Genomic DNA, 13,970 nt, shown 5'->3' with positions numbered 1-13,970 from the left:
CACAGCGACCGTGCCCTCTGCAGAAGACCATCTAGTCTGGGATAGTGGGCTAAAAATTGCTGGACAACCAGGTTCAACACGTGAGCCATACAAGGCACCTGTGTGACATTGCCCCGGCGAAGGGCCGCACCCAGGTTTGCAGCATTGTCGCACACGGCCTTCCCTGGTTTCAGGTCCAGTGGAGACAACCATTCATGAAATTGGTTCTCCAGAGCTGACCACAACTCCTCAGCTGTGTGACTCACATTTCCCAGACATTTCAATGTAAAAACCGCCTGATGACGTTGAGCCCTACTGCCAGCATAGTAAGGAGGTGTGCAGGATCCCTTCTGCGCAGTTAGAAAGCTTGTGGCATGACCAGACAGGCTTTGGGTGCAGGTGGAAGACCGAGAGGAGGTTGAGGAGGCAGAAGCAGTGGTGGAAAAATGACATAAAGAGGATTGACGCACAACTCGTGGGGACGGCAAGACTTGGACAGCAGCCCCTTGTCCTGCTGTCACCATAGTTACCCAGTGCCCAGTCAGCGACATGTAACGCCCCTGTCCATGCCTACTCGTCCAAGTGTCTGTGGTGAAATGCACCCTGTCACACACAGAGTTTCTCAAAGAAGCGGTGATGTTGTGTGCGACATGCTGGTGGAGCGCAGGCACACCTTTCTTTGAGAAGTAGTGCCGACTGGGCATCTAGTACTGGGGCACTGCGACGGACATAAGGTCTCGAAAATCCTCTGTGTCCACCAGGCGGAAAGGCAGCATTTCTGTAGCCAAGAGCTTGCAGATGGTGAAATTCAACCTCTTAGCTTTCTCATGGCTAGGAGGAAATGGTCTTTTACTTGTCCACATCTGAGGGACCGAGGGCTGGCTATTGTGCTTAGACGGGGTTGATAAGGGTGTCCCCGGCAAACTGCCGGTCTGTGAGGAAGATGCAGGCGGACATGTTAGGTTGCCTTGATCCAAAGGTGGTGCTATCGATGTCGGACAGCGCTCAAGACCAGCTGGTGTTACCACCTCCAAAGAAAATGATGACCTGCCAATCACGCTGGCTGTTGCGGGTAAAGAGGTGGCAGGTCTGCGCCCCAAAACAGGTGTGACTGCTGTCCCCCCAGTCACAGAGGATGAAGAGGCCGCGGATGCACAAGATATGGCAGACGGTGGTTGGCCCGGCCGGCTAGGCCGCATTGTAGCACACTGAGCTTCCCACTGCAACTTATGCTTCATGTCCATGTGCCGGTTCATGCATGAAGTACTCAAACTATGTATTTTTTGGCCTCTACTTAGCTTTTGCTGACAAATGTTACAGATAACACGAGTTGGGTCATCTTTATCGATCTGAAAAAATGCCCAGGCTATGCAAGGCTTAGCACCCATGCGACCTGAAGAGCCACCACGACTTGTGGTGAGAGGCAGAGTTGTGTTTGAGGATGCAGTTGTTGACGTGCTTCCAGTACTACGTCTCTGTCCAGGAAGGCGCAACCTGACCTCGTCGTCACTAGCATCTTCCTCCACCTCCTCTGCTGACCTCATCTCTTGGCTGACTGTGGGTTGACAGTAAGTGGGATCTCCGACCTCATCATCATCACCCTGTGCGTTATCACACCCGTCGTCCTCAGAGCCAACCTGTTCCTGCCCTGACAAAAAACTAAAGTTGTCGCTCCAATCAGGTATTTGAGTCTTATCATCGTCTTCCTCATTGTCTCCACCAACAGGAGTTACAGTTTGGGAATGAGGGTCTACATTATGGTCAGAACCTTCTGCGTCTGGTCCTGGATCCGACTCATAAAGATTCTGGGCATCAGTGCAGATCATTTCCTCGTCTGGATTCACAGAAGCGCTGGAGTCGACCTCTGATTCCCAGGCTATAGTATGAGTAAACAGCTCTGCAGACTCAACCATCTGTTCTACCTCATACTCAGACGGGCAGCTGGAGATTTGGGAGCTGTGAGGAAGCAAGTGCGATTTGGGTGACACCTTTGAGGACTGGAGTATTTGTGATGTTGAAGTTGATGTGGAGGAGAGCCCACTTAAAGGAGCACTTGATATCCGTTGAAGCACCTGCTGTTTTTGTGCCTCATCTGGAATTTGTAGCGATTGGCGTGGCCGTAAGAAAGGGATCTTATCACATTGTCCGCTAAAAGAAGTAGACATTTTAGTTTGGCTGGAAGATGGTCTTTCTTCTGCACCTACCCCACGGACACAACCTTTTTTCCCCTTCCCAACACGCCTATTCCCCTTTCCACCAGCAGCAGGCCTTTTTCCACTCATTTTGGTGGTTAACTAATTCACAACTCTGGAGTTGTTTGCACAAAAAAACAATGGATGGTAACCGAGCAGAGCTGAGTGGCCAAACTGTGGTATTAGGCCAAAACTATTGGCTGGGTTAGATGCAGAAAAAAATTATTTTTAATTTGCAACCTGATGGAGGTCAGTATAGATGGACTAATAGACCAAGTCCCACACACAGCTAGAAGCCCAAATATTTTTTCAGAGATAAATGAAGAAAAAAATTATTTTTAATTTGCAACCTGATGAAGGTCAGTATAGATGGACTAATAGACTAAGTCCCACACGCTGCTAGAAGCCCAAATATTTTTTCAGAGATAAATGAAGAAAAAAATTATTTTTAATTTGCAACCTGATGGAGGTCAGTATAGATGGACTAATAGACCAAGTCCCACACACTGCTAGAAGCCCAAATATTTTTTCAGAGCTAGATGCAGAAAAAAAATATTTTTAATTTGCAACCTGATGGAGGTCAGTATAGATGGACTAATAGACCAAGTCCCACACACCGCTAGAAGCCCAAATATTTTTTCAGAGCTAGATGCAGAAAAAAATTATTTTTAATTTGCAACCTGATGGAGGTCAGTATAGATGGACTAATAGACCAAGTCCCACACACCGCTAGAAGCCCAAATATTTTTTCAGAGCTAGATGCAGAAAAAAATTATATTCAGTTTGCAACCTGATGGAGGTCAGTATAGATGGACTAATAGAATGATGCTATGCCCAAAAGATTTTACTTCACTAGGTGCAGTAAAAAAATTGGTATTCTATACACAGGTGTTATATCTTGCAACACAGATAGGCTACTCCACTGACTAACACACTCTGCAATAGGCCAAAAAGGATTAGCTTTGCTAGATTCAGCCAAATGCTGTGAAAAAAACTTGCACAGCACTGGCACAGACCTGCCTGGCAAAAACTGATAGGAACTCATGTAACCTAGTCCTGAAAAGGACTCCAATTACAATTAGTCTTTACTCCCACAACCTATCTATTTAAGAGCACAGACCTGCCTGATAAAAGTCGGTGGAAATGCTGTAACCTAGTCCTTAAAAGGACTGCAATCACAACTATTCCCTACTCCCAAGCTATCTGTAGATTTCAGAGAAAATTGGCTTGAAATTAACAAGGTATAGCACACACAGCAACAGCGGTGCCGTCTAACACGCAGCTGCAGCAGTGAGAAAATGGTGGCGACGGGGAAAATGGCTTGGTCTTATAGGGCAAGGACATGTGACATACACTGCCAATCACACATGCCCTTGCTTGTGTGAAAAAAAGCACTTCGCTCCGTGTGTGCGCTGCTGATAGGCTGACAGATTGCACCTCCCCACTGCAAATGCGGGAAAGAGAAAAAAAAATGGAGATCTTCATTGTTCCTGCAGAGATCCATCCCCTGCCCCTCCCCCCACCCCGCTGTACACTCAAACTGCGTATTAACATTAATTTTCATCATTACTGAGAAAAAATCCAGTTATGATTTTGGTGCACGAACAGTTATCGAACATAACCTCGAACAGCCGAATTTTTCTCAAATTGTTCGTGTTCGCCGACCGGCTCGAACACCACCCAAAACAGCTCGAATTTGAGATTGGCGAACAGTTCGAGTAGAACAACGCTCATCTCTAGTCCCCACCTGCAGAACCACTCCTTTATTGAGGGTGTCTTGATAATTGCCAATAATTTCCATCTATTGTCTATTCCATTTGCACAACAGCATGTGAAATTGATTGTCAATCAGTGTTGTTTCCTAAGTGGACAATTTAATTTCACAGAAGTTTGATTTACTTGGAGTTATATTCTGTTGTTTAAGTGTTCCTTTTACTTTTTTGAGTACATATACATACACACACACACAGTTAGGTCCATATATATATTTGGACAGAGACAACATTTTTCTAATTTTGGTTCTAGACATTACCACAATGAATTGTAAACAAAACAATTCAGATGCAGTTGAAGTTCAGACTTTCAGCTTTCATTTGAGGGTATCCACATTAAAATTGGATGAAGGGTTTAGGAGTTTCAGCTCCTTAACATGTGCCACCCTGTTTTTAAAGGGACCAAAAAAAATTGGACAGATTAAATAATTGTAAATAAAATGTTCATTTCTAGTACTTGGTTGAAAACCCTTTGTTGGCAATGACTGCCTGAAGTCTTGAACTCATGGACATCACCAGACGCTGTGTTTCCTCCTTTTTGATGCTCTGCCAGGCCTTCACTGCGGTGGTTTTCAGTTACTGTTTGTTTGTGGGCCTTTCTGTCTGAAGTTTAGTCTTTAACAAGTGAAATGCATGCTCAATTGGGTTGAGATCAGGTGGCTGACTTGGCCATTCAAGAATATTCCACTTCTTTGCTTTAATAAACTCCTGGGTTGCTTTGGCTTTATGTTTAGGTTCATTGTTCATCTGTAGTATGAAACGACGACCAATCAGTTTGGCTGCATTTGGCTGGATCTGAGCACACAGTATGGCTCTGAATACATCAGAATTCATTCGGCTGCTTCTGTCCTGTGTCACATCATCAATAAACACTAGTGACCCAGTGCCACTGGCAGCCATGCATGCCCAAGCCATCACACTGCCTCCGCCGTGTTTTACAGATGATGTGGTATGCTTTGGATCATGAGCTGTACCACGCCTTCGCCATACTTTTTTCTTTCCATCATTCTGGCAGAGGTTCATCTTGGTTTCATCTGTCCAAAGAATGTTCTTCCAGAACTGTGCTGGCTTTTTTAGATGTTTTATAGCAAAGTCCAGTCTAGCCTTTTTATTCTTGATGCTTATGAGTGGCTGGCACCGTGCAGTGAATCCTCTGTATTTACTTTCATGTAGTCTTCTCTTTATGGTAGATTTGGATATTGATACGCCTACCTCCTGGAGAGTGTTGTTCACTTGGTTGGCTGTTGTGAAGGGGGTTCTCTTTACCATGGAGATTATTCTGCGATCATCCACCACTGTTGTCTTCCGTGGGCGCCCAGGTCTTTTTGCATTGATGAGTTCACCAGTGCTTTCTTTCTTTCTCAGGATGTACCAAACTGTAGATTTTGCCACTCCTAATATTGTAGCAATTTCTCAGATGGGTTTTTTCTGTTTTTGCAGCTTAAGGATGGCTTGTTTCACCAGCATGGAGAGCTCCTTTGACCACATGTTTACTTCACAGAAAAACCTTCCAAATGAAAGCACCACACCTCAAATCAACTCCAGGCCTTTTATCTGCTTAATTGAGAATGACATAACGAAGGGATTGCCCTCACCTGTCCATGAAATTGCCTTGGAGTCAATTGTCCAATTACTTTTGGTCCCTTTAAAAACAGGGTGGCACATGTTAAGGAGCTGAAACTCCTAAACCCTTCATCCAATTTTAATGTGGATACCCTCAATGAAAGCTGAAAGTCTGAACTTCAACTGCATCTGAATTGTTTTGTTTAAAATTCATTGTGGTAATGTCTAGAACCAAAATTAGAAAAATGTTGTCTCTGTCCAAATATATATATATGGACCTAACTGTATACACACACACTACGGTGCCAGTGCAATTGTGACAAGACAAAAAAAAAATCCTTTCCTTTCCCTCACTCCCCCAAAAAATTGTGGGTAAATTAATGAATAATATACAGTGGGGAAAAAAGTATTTAGTCAGCCACCAATTGTGCAAGTTCTCCCACTTAAAAAGATGAGAGAGGCCTGTAATTGACATCATAGGTATACCTCAACTATGAGAGACAAAATGAGAAAACAAATCCTGAAAATCACATTGTCTGATTTGGAAAGAATTTTTTTTCAAATTTTGGTGGAAAATAAGTATTTGGTCAATTACAAAAGTTCATCTCAGTACTTTGTTATATATCCTTTGTTGGCAATGACAGAGGTCAAACGTTTTCTGTAAGTCTTCACAAGGTTGGCACACACTGTTGTTGGTATGTTGGCCCATTTCTCCATGCAGATCTCCTCTAGAGCATTGATGTTTTGGGGCTGTCGCTGGGCAACACGGACTTTCAACTCCCTCTAAAGGTTTTCTATAGGGTTTAGATCTGGAGACTGGCTAAGCCACTCCAGGACCTTGAAATGCCTCTTACGAAGCCACTCCTTCGTTGCCCTGGCTGTGTGCTTGGGATCATTGTCATGCTGAAAGACCCAACCACGTTTCATCTTCAATGCACTTGCTGATGTAAGGAGGTTTGCACTCAAAATCTAACGATACATGGCCCCATTCATTCTTTCCTGTACACGGATCAGTCGCCCTGGTCCCCTGGCAGAGAAACCGCCCCAAAGCATGATGTTGCCACCCCCATGCTTCACAGTAGGTATGGTGTTCTTTGGATGCAACTCGGTATTCTTTCTCCTCCAAAGATGCAGAGTTGTGTTTCTACCAAACAGTTCTACTTTGGTTTCATCTGACCATATGACATTCTCCCAATACTCTTCTGGATCATCCAAATGCTCTCTAGCAAACTTCAGATGGGCCCGAACATGTAATGGCTTAAGCAGAGGGACACGTCTGGCACTGCAGGATCTGAGTCTCTGGCGGCATGTTGTGTTACTGATGGTAGCCTGTGTAACGTTGGTCCCAGCTCTCTGCAGATCATTCACTAGGTCCCCCCATGTGGTTCTTGGACTTTTGCTCACCGTTCTTCAGATCATTTTGACCCCACGGGGTGAGATCTTGTGTGGAGCTCCAGATCGAGGGAGATTATCAGTGGTCTTGTATGTCTTCCATTTTCTAATTATTGCTCGCACAGTTGATTTCTTCACACCAAGCTGCTTGCCTATTGCAGATTCGGTCATCCGAGCTTGGTTCAGGGCTACAATTTTGTTTCTGGTGTCCTTTGACAGCTCTTTGGTCTTCACCATAGTGGAGTTTGGCGTGTGACTGTTTGAGGTTGCGGACAGGCGTCTTTTATACGGATAACAAGTTCAAACAGCCGCCAGTACTACAGGTAATGAGTGGAGGACCGAGGAGTCTCTTAAAGAAGAAGTTACAGGTCTGTGAGAGCCAGAAATCTTGCTTGTTTGTAATTGACCAAATACTTATTTTTCACCAAAATTTGAAAAAAAATTCTTTACAAATCAGACAATGTGATTTTCAGGATTTGTTTTCTCATTTTGTCTCTCATAGTTGAGGTCTACCTATGATATCAATTACAGGTCTCTCATATTTTTAAGTGGGAGAACTTGCACAATTGGTGGCTGACTAAATACTTTTTTTCCCCCACTGTACGCCTCAAGTTGATGCAAAATACAAGCCATTTAACAGCTTTAAATCGATAGAAATATTCTTTTTACTTACTGTATAACTGTTTGTTCCTGAAGGTCCAAAACAGGTTGATCTTTAAAGGGCTTTTGTCTTCTTCATAGATAGGTATTTTTGGATAGCGCTTGAAAAAAAATTACTTTTGCTATTTTACTATTCATTAAAATTTTCAGCCAATGTTGAGATATTAAGATTTTTCATAAATGTTGCCTAAGAGACAGGCTACCACTGCTATAGAGAACAAGTGGCCAAACACATTGAGCACTTACAAGCTCTTTTCTATTAAGATTGTAAGCACTGTCCTGAAGATGGCCAGGATTGCCAGAGGGCACTGTAAACTCATAATCCCAGCCAGCTTCAGTAATGCTTAAAAGTTGACTGCAGCGGTGGTCGGTCTTCTAAGTAACTAGCAGTAGATAAATTTTAATATTTCAAGAACCACTGCAGATTTCAATAAATCGAAAATTGCAAAAGTGTTTGTTTTGACAATCCCTATCCAAGAGAACCCATAGGTGAAGATGGGAATAACCCTTTAAGGGGTTACACAAAGTGGGAAAGCTGTGAATAAACAATACATGGTGACAAACCTGTTTCTTCTTTAGCTTGGAGATTTGCTGTTCTACCATGGTAATCTCACGGTCCACCCTGTCCATGTTCTGTATCAGCTCCTCCTTGGAAAGCCTTGTAGGCAGCAGATCCAGTTCTCCATCAACATGAGGTGGACTAGAGGGGGACACGGGCTCTAGTTTTCCAGTTAAGCAGCGATCCTGAGGATAGGAAAATGCAACTTTAGTAAGTACATGGCAACCCATTGGATCTGAGAAAGCAAATTCTAAGTAATCAGCATAAAATGAATACCAAGCAAAGATACTTTTTTAATACAGTAAATGACTAATTAAAAGGGGATTTCCCATCAAAGAAAGTGATGATATAACACTTTCTGATCGGTGGTGGAGGCAGGCACAGCATTTCATAAAAGTACAGATTAGTCAAATAAATGTAGCTATTAATAAATAACTGGTGATGACATTCATTACATATGAAACATAAAAAAATGAAAATATGGTACTCCTTTAGCATGTACTCTGCATCTGTCTGTACTCTTCCACAGGCTTCGTTATTTCCAGTTACTGTGTACTGAGTTGCACAGTACCCCAGCCATTGCCTGACAATAGTCTGGCAGCTCTGCTCATGCTCTGAACAGTCAGATGGTACAAATATTCATCCCCCCCGCACCCGCTACATACAGTATACAACAGCTGGGAACCCACATTCAGTCTACACTGCAAACCCCACACCTGAGGACCGCAGCACTGTCAGCACCACACTCATTGGATGTAGCAGCCCTGTGCAGTTCTGCCACCACACAACAGACGGCCATCTATTATTTAACTTAAAAAAAATAAATAAGAGAAGTTTTGCCAGCAGATCACACAATGAAATGTGAACTGAATGGGTAAAACACGCAAAAAATGACATAAAAAAATATTAACAATTGTTATGCCATAGCTCCCCACTTTAGATCTCTTCCTAGACAAGGTAAGCCTATTACAGGTAATGTCAATGAAAGGCAACGAAAATATAGGCATGTATAATTAGAGCCAATAAATCACTTTATTCTAGGTCTTTATTTTGTAAATACCAGTATATCAACCAAGTCTTCTTTTATTAGCAGATACAGAAACATTTCAAACCATCTTTGGTACATGATTACATGGGCTGATATTCATTGGCTGGAGAGTTTTGTAGGCATGCTTTGTAATCTGTGCAGAGGTCATTGTACAGGGAGGATGAGGTGAGAGATCCATCACCTCTTGCTAAAGGAGGAACCTGTGTTATTTGGCTCAAGCTTTATAAATACAGATACACACTGGAACAAAGTAAGCTACACCAGCCAACTAAATAAAAATGTTCCTATTACAGGGGTCTCAAACTCAGCTGGGCATATGGGCCACAAACGGAAAAACATTTAATTTGGGGGGCTGCATTATTTGCATGACAAAGTGACATTTTTAGTGATACCATTTTATTTTCTGTAGCGCCGGCGTCCCTGCCCTCTGCTAGGCAGGGACGCTGTTCCCCTCACCTCCCTGCTCCGTGCCCGGCGTCCTCCTCCTGCTCTGCTGGCAGCGTGCGCTCCTTCCCGGCCACTGTGCTTAGGGCGCGCGCGCTCTCCCTTCCTCTTAAAGGGGCCGCGCGCGCCGTCCTAAGGGGTCCCCGGCCAATGGCCGGAGGACTTCATCATATATAAGGCACCTCCTCCAAAATGGAGGTGCCCGAGCAATGTTGTTGCACTGTTCACTACTCTGCTTCAGCCCTCAGGTCCCGTTGCCAGTTACCTGCCAGTTACCTGCCAGATTCCTGCCTGATTATCTGCTACCTGCCTGCTAGTCTGAGGTCCGACGGTCTGCCTTACTACTCCTGTCAGTCTGTCTAAGGACCAGTCTGCCCGTTCACCTGGGAGCGCACATCAGCCACCTGCCTGCTTGCCCGAGGTCCGACGGTCTGCCTTCCAACTCCTGTCAGTCTGTCTATGGACCAGCTTGCCCGCTCACCTGGGAGCACACACCTGCTACCTGCCTGCTAGTCTACCTGGAGGCTCCGCCGTCACGTGCTGTGACCACCTGCCTGTCCAGTGACTCCTGCTCGCTCACCTGGGAGCGCTCATCTGCTGCCTGTCTGCTAGCCTACCTGGAGGCTCTGCCGTCACGTGCTGTGACCACCCGCCTGTCCAGAGTCCTCTGCCCGCTCACCTGGGAGCGCTCATCTGCCGCCTGTCTGTTGGTCTTCCTGGAGGCTCCGCCGTCACATGCTGTGACCACCCGTTCATCCAGAGACTCTCGCCTGCTCACCTGGGAGCTCACGTCTATCATCAGCCGCCACAGGTCGTACCAACCCTTTACCTAGAGACTGCCCCGGTCACTTGCCGTGACCATCTGCCCGTTCATCCAGAGACTGCCCCGGTCACTTGCCGTGACCATCTGCCCGTTCATTCAGAGACTGCCCCGGTCACTTGCCGTGACCATCAGCCCGTTCATCCAGAGACTGCCCCGGTCACTTGCCGTGACCTCCAGCCCGTTCACTCAGAGACTGTCCCGGTCACCTGCTGTGACCTCCTGCCCGTCTTCCCTGGTCGCCACCCGCTCCCTTACAAGGACTGCCCCCTTGTATAGTAGCTCAGAGGTTCCGCCTCCCAGACCCGTTACAGTTTGCTCGGGCCATGGAACCCGGTGGCACCCAAGCTCCCTCGCTCTCGGACCTGTGTCATGAACTGTCCCGTCAAAGGTCCCAACAGGAGTCCATCCTGGGTCACCTGCGGAATGTCAATACTCGCCTGGACACTCTGACTGCTCCACCAGCAACCTCCGCCAGTGCCATGTCTCGCAATCCGGCAGCTCCGCTGCCCACTAATACCATGGTATCCTACCCCGGACCCCGACTTTCTGCACCTCCTCGCTTCGGAGGCGACTCCGCCCAGGCTCGGGGCTTCATAAATCAGTGCACCCTGCACTTTGAACTATTGTCCCACCAGTTTAACTCTGACCGGGCCAAAATTGCATTCATCATGTCCCATCTCACCGGGGAGGCCCTGGCCTGGCTAAATCCTCTATGGGAGAGAGGAGACCCCCTGGTGTCCAACTTGCCTGCTTTTCTCACGGCTTTCCGGAAAGTCTTCGACGAACCCGGACGGAAGACCTCATCCGCATCATCACTGCTACGCCTCCGTCAGGGAAGTCTCACCGTGGGCCAATATGCCATACGGTTCCGTACCCTTGCCTCGGAGCTGGCCTGGGATAACGACGCTCTGGTATCCGTCTTCTGGGAGGGTCTGTCCGGCCGTATTAAAGATGAACTTGCCGGTCGGGACATTCCTACCACTCTCGATGACCTAATAACTCTTGCCACCCGGATTGACCTACGGTTCCAGGAGCGTGCCAAAGAGGTCACCCGTGAGAGGAGGTTACCATGTCTAGCTCCTACTTTTCAGAAACCCGTCACTCCCTCCGTCTCTACCCAGGTACACTCTCCTGAGTCTATGCAGGTCGACCAGACCAAGATGGTCAAAACCCGTCAGGACTTACGCCGTGCCGAGGGGAGCTGCTTCTACTGTGGCAGTAAGGAGCACCGGATCCGTGCCTGCCCGGAGAGGTCGGGAAACGCCTGTGTCTAGGTTCGCTCAGAGAGGTCAACCTAGACAAGAATAAATCCTCTCCATCTCTGCTGCTGTCAGTCTCAATCGTCTGCGGGGAGAACCGTTTTTTCGAACTAGCCCAACTTGACTCTGGAGCAGCCGGGAATCTTATTTCACAGTCCCTGGTAGAGAAATACCGCATCCCCACCAAACCTCTGGCTGTACCCTTGTCTGTTGCTGCCGTGGATGGGGGCCTCTTACCACGCCCCATCCAACTCATCACTGAATCCATTACTCTGCAGGTGGGAATGCTGCATTCTGAGAGTATCTCCTTTCATGTTCTGCCTGGACTCTCTCACGCCCTCTTGCTAGGCCTACCTTGGCTCCAGAGACATGCACCCGTGCTTGACTGGCAGACCGGAGAAGTCCTTCGCTGGGGACAGGACTGCCATAAGACCTGTCTGGTTCCCGTCCATCCAGTCCGTCCTTCTCCTACCCCAGCTAATCTACCTGGACTTCCGATTCCTTATTGGTCTTATGCTGATGTCTTTAATAAAAAGGAAGCAGAGACACTACCTCCTCATAGACCATACGACTGCCCTATCGACCTGTTACCTGGTACTACTCCTCCCCGTGGGCGTATTTATCCTTTATCCGCTGCTGAGACCCGGTCGATGTCCGAATATATTGAGGAGAATCTGGCCAGGGGATTCATTCGGAAATCTACCTCCCCGGCGGGAGCAGGCTTCTTTTTCGTCAAAAAGAAGGACGGCTCTCTCCGTCCCTGTATAGACTATAGAGGCCTTAACCAGATCACGGTGAAGAATAAGTACCCCCTTCCGCTCATTCCGGAGTTATTTGATCGTCTGAGGGGGGCTAGAATCTTCACCAAACTGGACCTCCGTGGGGCGTACAACCTGGTTCGTATCCGTCAGGGGGATGAATGGAAGACGGCATTCAACACCCGGGACGGCCACTATGAATATCTGGTAATGCCCTTTGGTCTCTGTAACGCGCCTGCCGTCTTTCAAGAGTTGGTCAATGACATCTTCCGGGACCTTCTCTACTCCTGCGTAGTGGTGTACCTGGACGACATCTTGGTCTTCTCTCCGGATCTCCAGACTCACCGGAGGGACGTTCGTAAGGTCCTGCTCAGGCTCAGGCAGAATCACCTCTTCGCTAAATACGAGAAGTGCCTCTTTGAGCAGACCTCGCTTCCGTTTTTGGGCTACATTATTTCTCAGACCGGCCTACGAATGGATCCAGAGAAACTGTCTGCAATCGAGAAATGGCCTCGACCGGAGGGGTTGAAGGCCATTCAGCGATTCCTGGGCTTCGCCAACTACTACCGCCTCTTCATACCACACTTCTCTTCCCGGACTGCCCCAATTTCCGCGCTCACCCATAAGGGTACTAATCCCAAAGAGTGGCCACCCGAAGCAGAGGAGGCCTTTCTTTCCCTAAAACAGGCCTTCTCTTCCGCCCCGGTGCTGCATCGCCCGGACGGCAACAAGCAGTTCTTCCTGGAAGTTGACGCCTCCTCCTCTGGAGCCGGAGCGGTACTTACTCAAAAATCATCTTCCGGGAGAATGGTAACTTGTGGCTTCTTCTCCAAACTCTTCTCCTCTTCTGAGCGCAACTATTCCATAGGAGACCGAGAGTTATTGGCCATCAAACTGGCATTGGAGGAGTGGCGTTACCTACTCGAGGGGGCTCTTCATCCGGTAATAATTTACACTGACCACAAGAACTTGGCTTACCTCCAGCATGCCCAGAGACTTAACCCGCGCCAAGCCCGGTGGTCCTTGTCTTTTGCTCGCTTTGATTTTGTTCATTTTCGCCCGGCTGACAAAAACGTCAAAGCAGATGCCTTGTCCCGATCCTTTCTGGTGTCCGATCTCGAGGAAGAACCTAAACATATCATCGATCCCGCCAGAGTAATGCAGGTGGCTCCCGTGAGCCTAAATCGTCTCCCTCCCGGTAAGACGTTCGTATCAGTACCTGATCGGGAGAAGATCCTACACTGGGGTCACTCGTCTAAACTAGCTGGCCACGCCGGTCAGAAAAAGACCCTCCAGCTTATTGCCCGGCACTACTGGTGGCCTACCCTGCACAAGGACGTAATAGACTTTGTTTCTGCCTGTGTGTCCTGCGCCCGCAACAAAGTCCCGAGACACCTGCCAGCCGGTCGCCTTCTTCCGCTTCCTGTGCCTGCTGCCCCCTGGCAGCATATTGCTATGGACTTCATAACTGATCTCCCCGTCTCTGCCGGTTGTACGGTCATTTGGGTGGTCGCTGACCGT

At 47.4% G+C, this 13,970-nt stretch overlaps 1 protein-coding gene across 14 annotated transcripts in view; it reads right to left on the bottom strand.

Moving 5' to 3' along the window:
- NCOR2 (nuclear receptor corepressor 2) overlaps nt 1-13,970 on the bottom strand; it is a 475,703-nt gene that overhangs the window by 253,531 nt on the left and 208,202 nt on the right. For all 14 annotated transcript variants that reach the window (XM_073676156.1, XM_073676157.1, XM_073676163.1 and 11 more), the window contains exon 5: nt 8,123-8,302. In XM_073676156.1, the coding sequence (XP_073532257.1) occupies nt 8,123-8,302 (180 nt within the window). The remainder of the gene's footprint in view (nt 1-8,122; nt 8,303-13,970) is intronic.

Source organism: Phyllobates terribilis, unplaced genomic scaffold (assembly GCF_046119375.1).
Source record: "Phyllobates terribilis strain yellow unplaced genomic scaffold, ASM4611937v1 Scaffold_1__5_contigs__length_1240528914, whole genome shotgun sequence".
Lineage (NCBI taxonomy): Eukaryota > Metazoa > Chordata > Amphibia > Anura > Dendrobatidae > Phyllobates > Phyllobates terribilis.
This window is presented reverse-complemented; position numbering and strand designations above follow the sequence as displayed.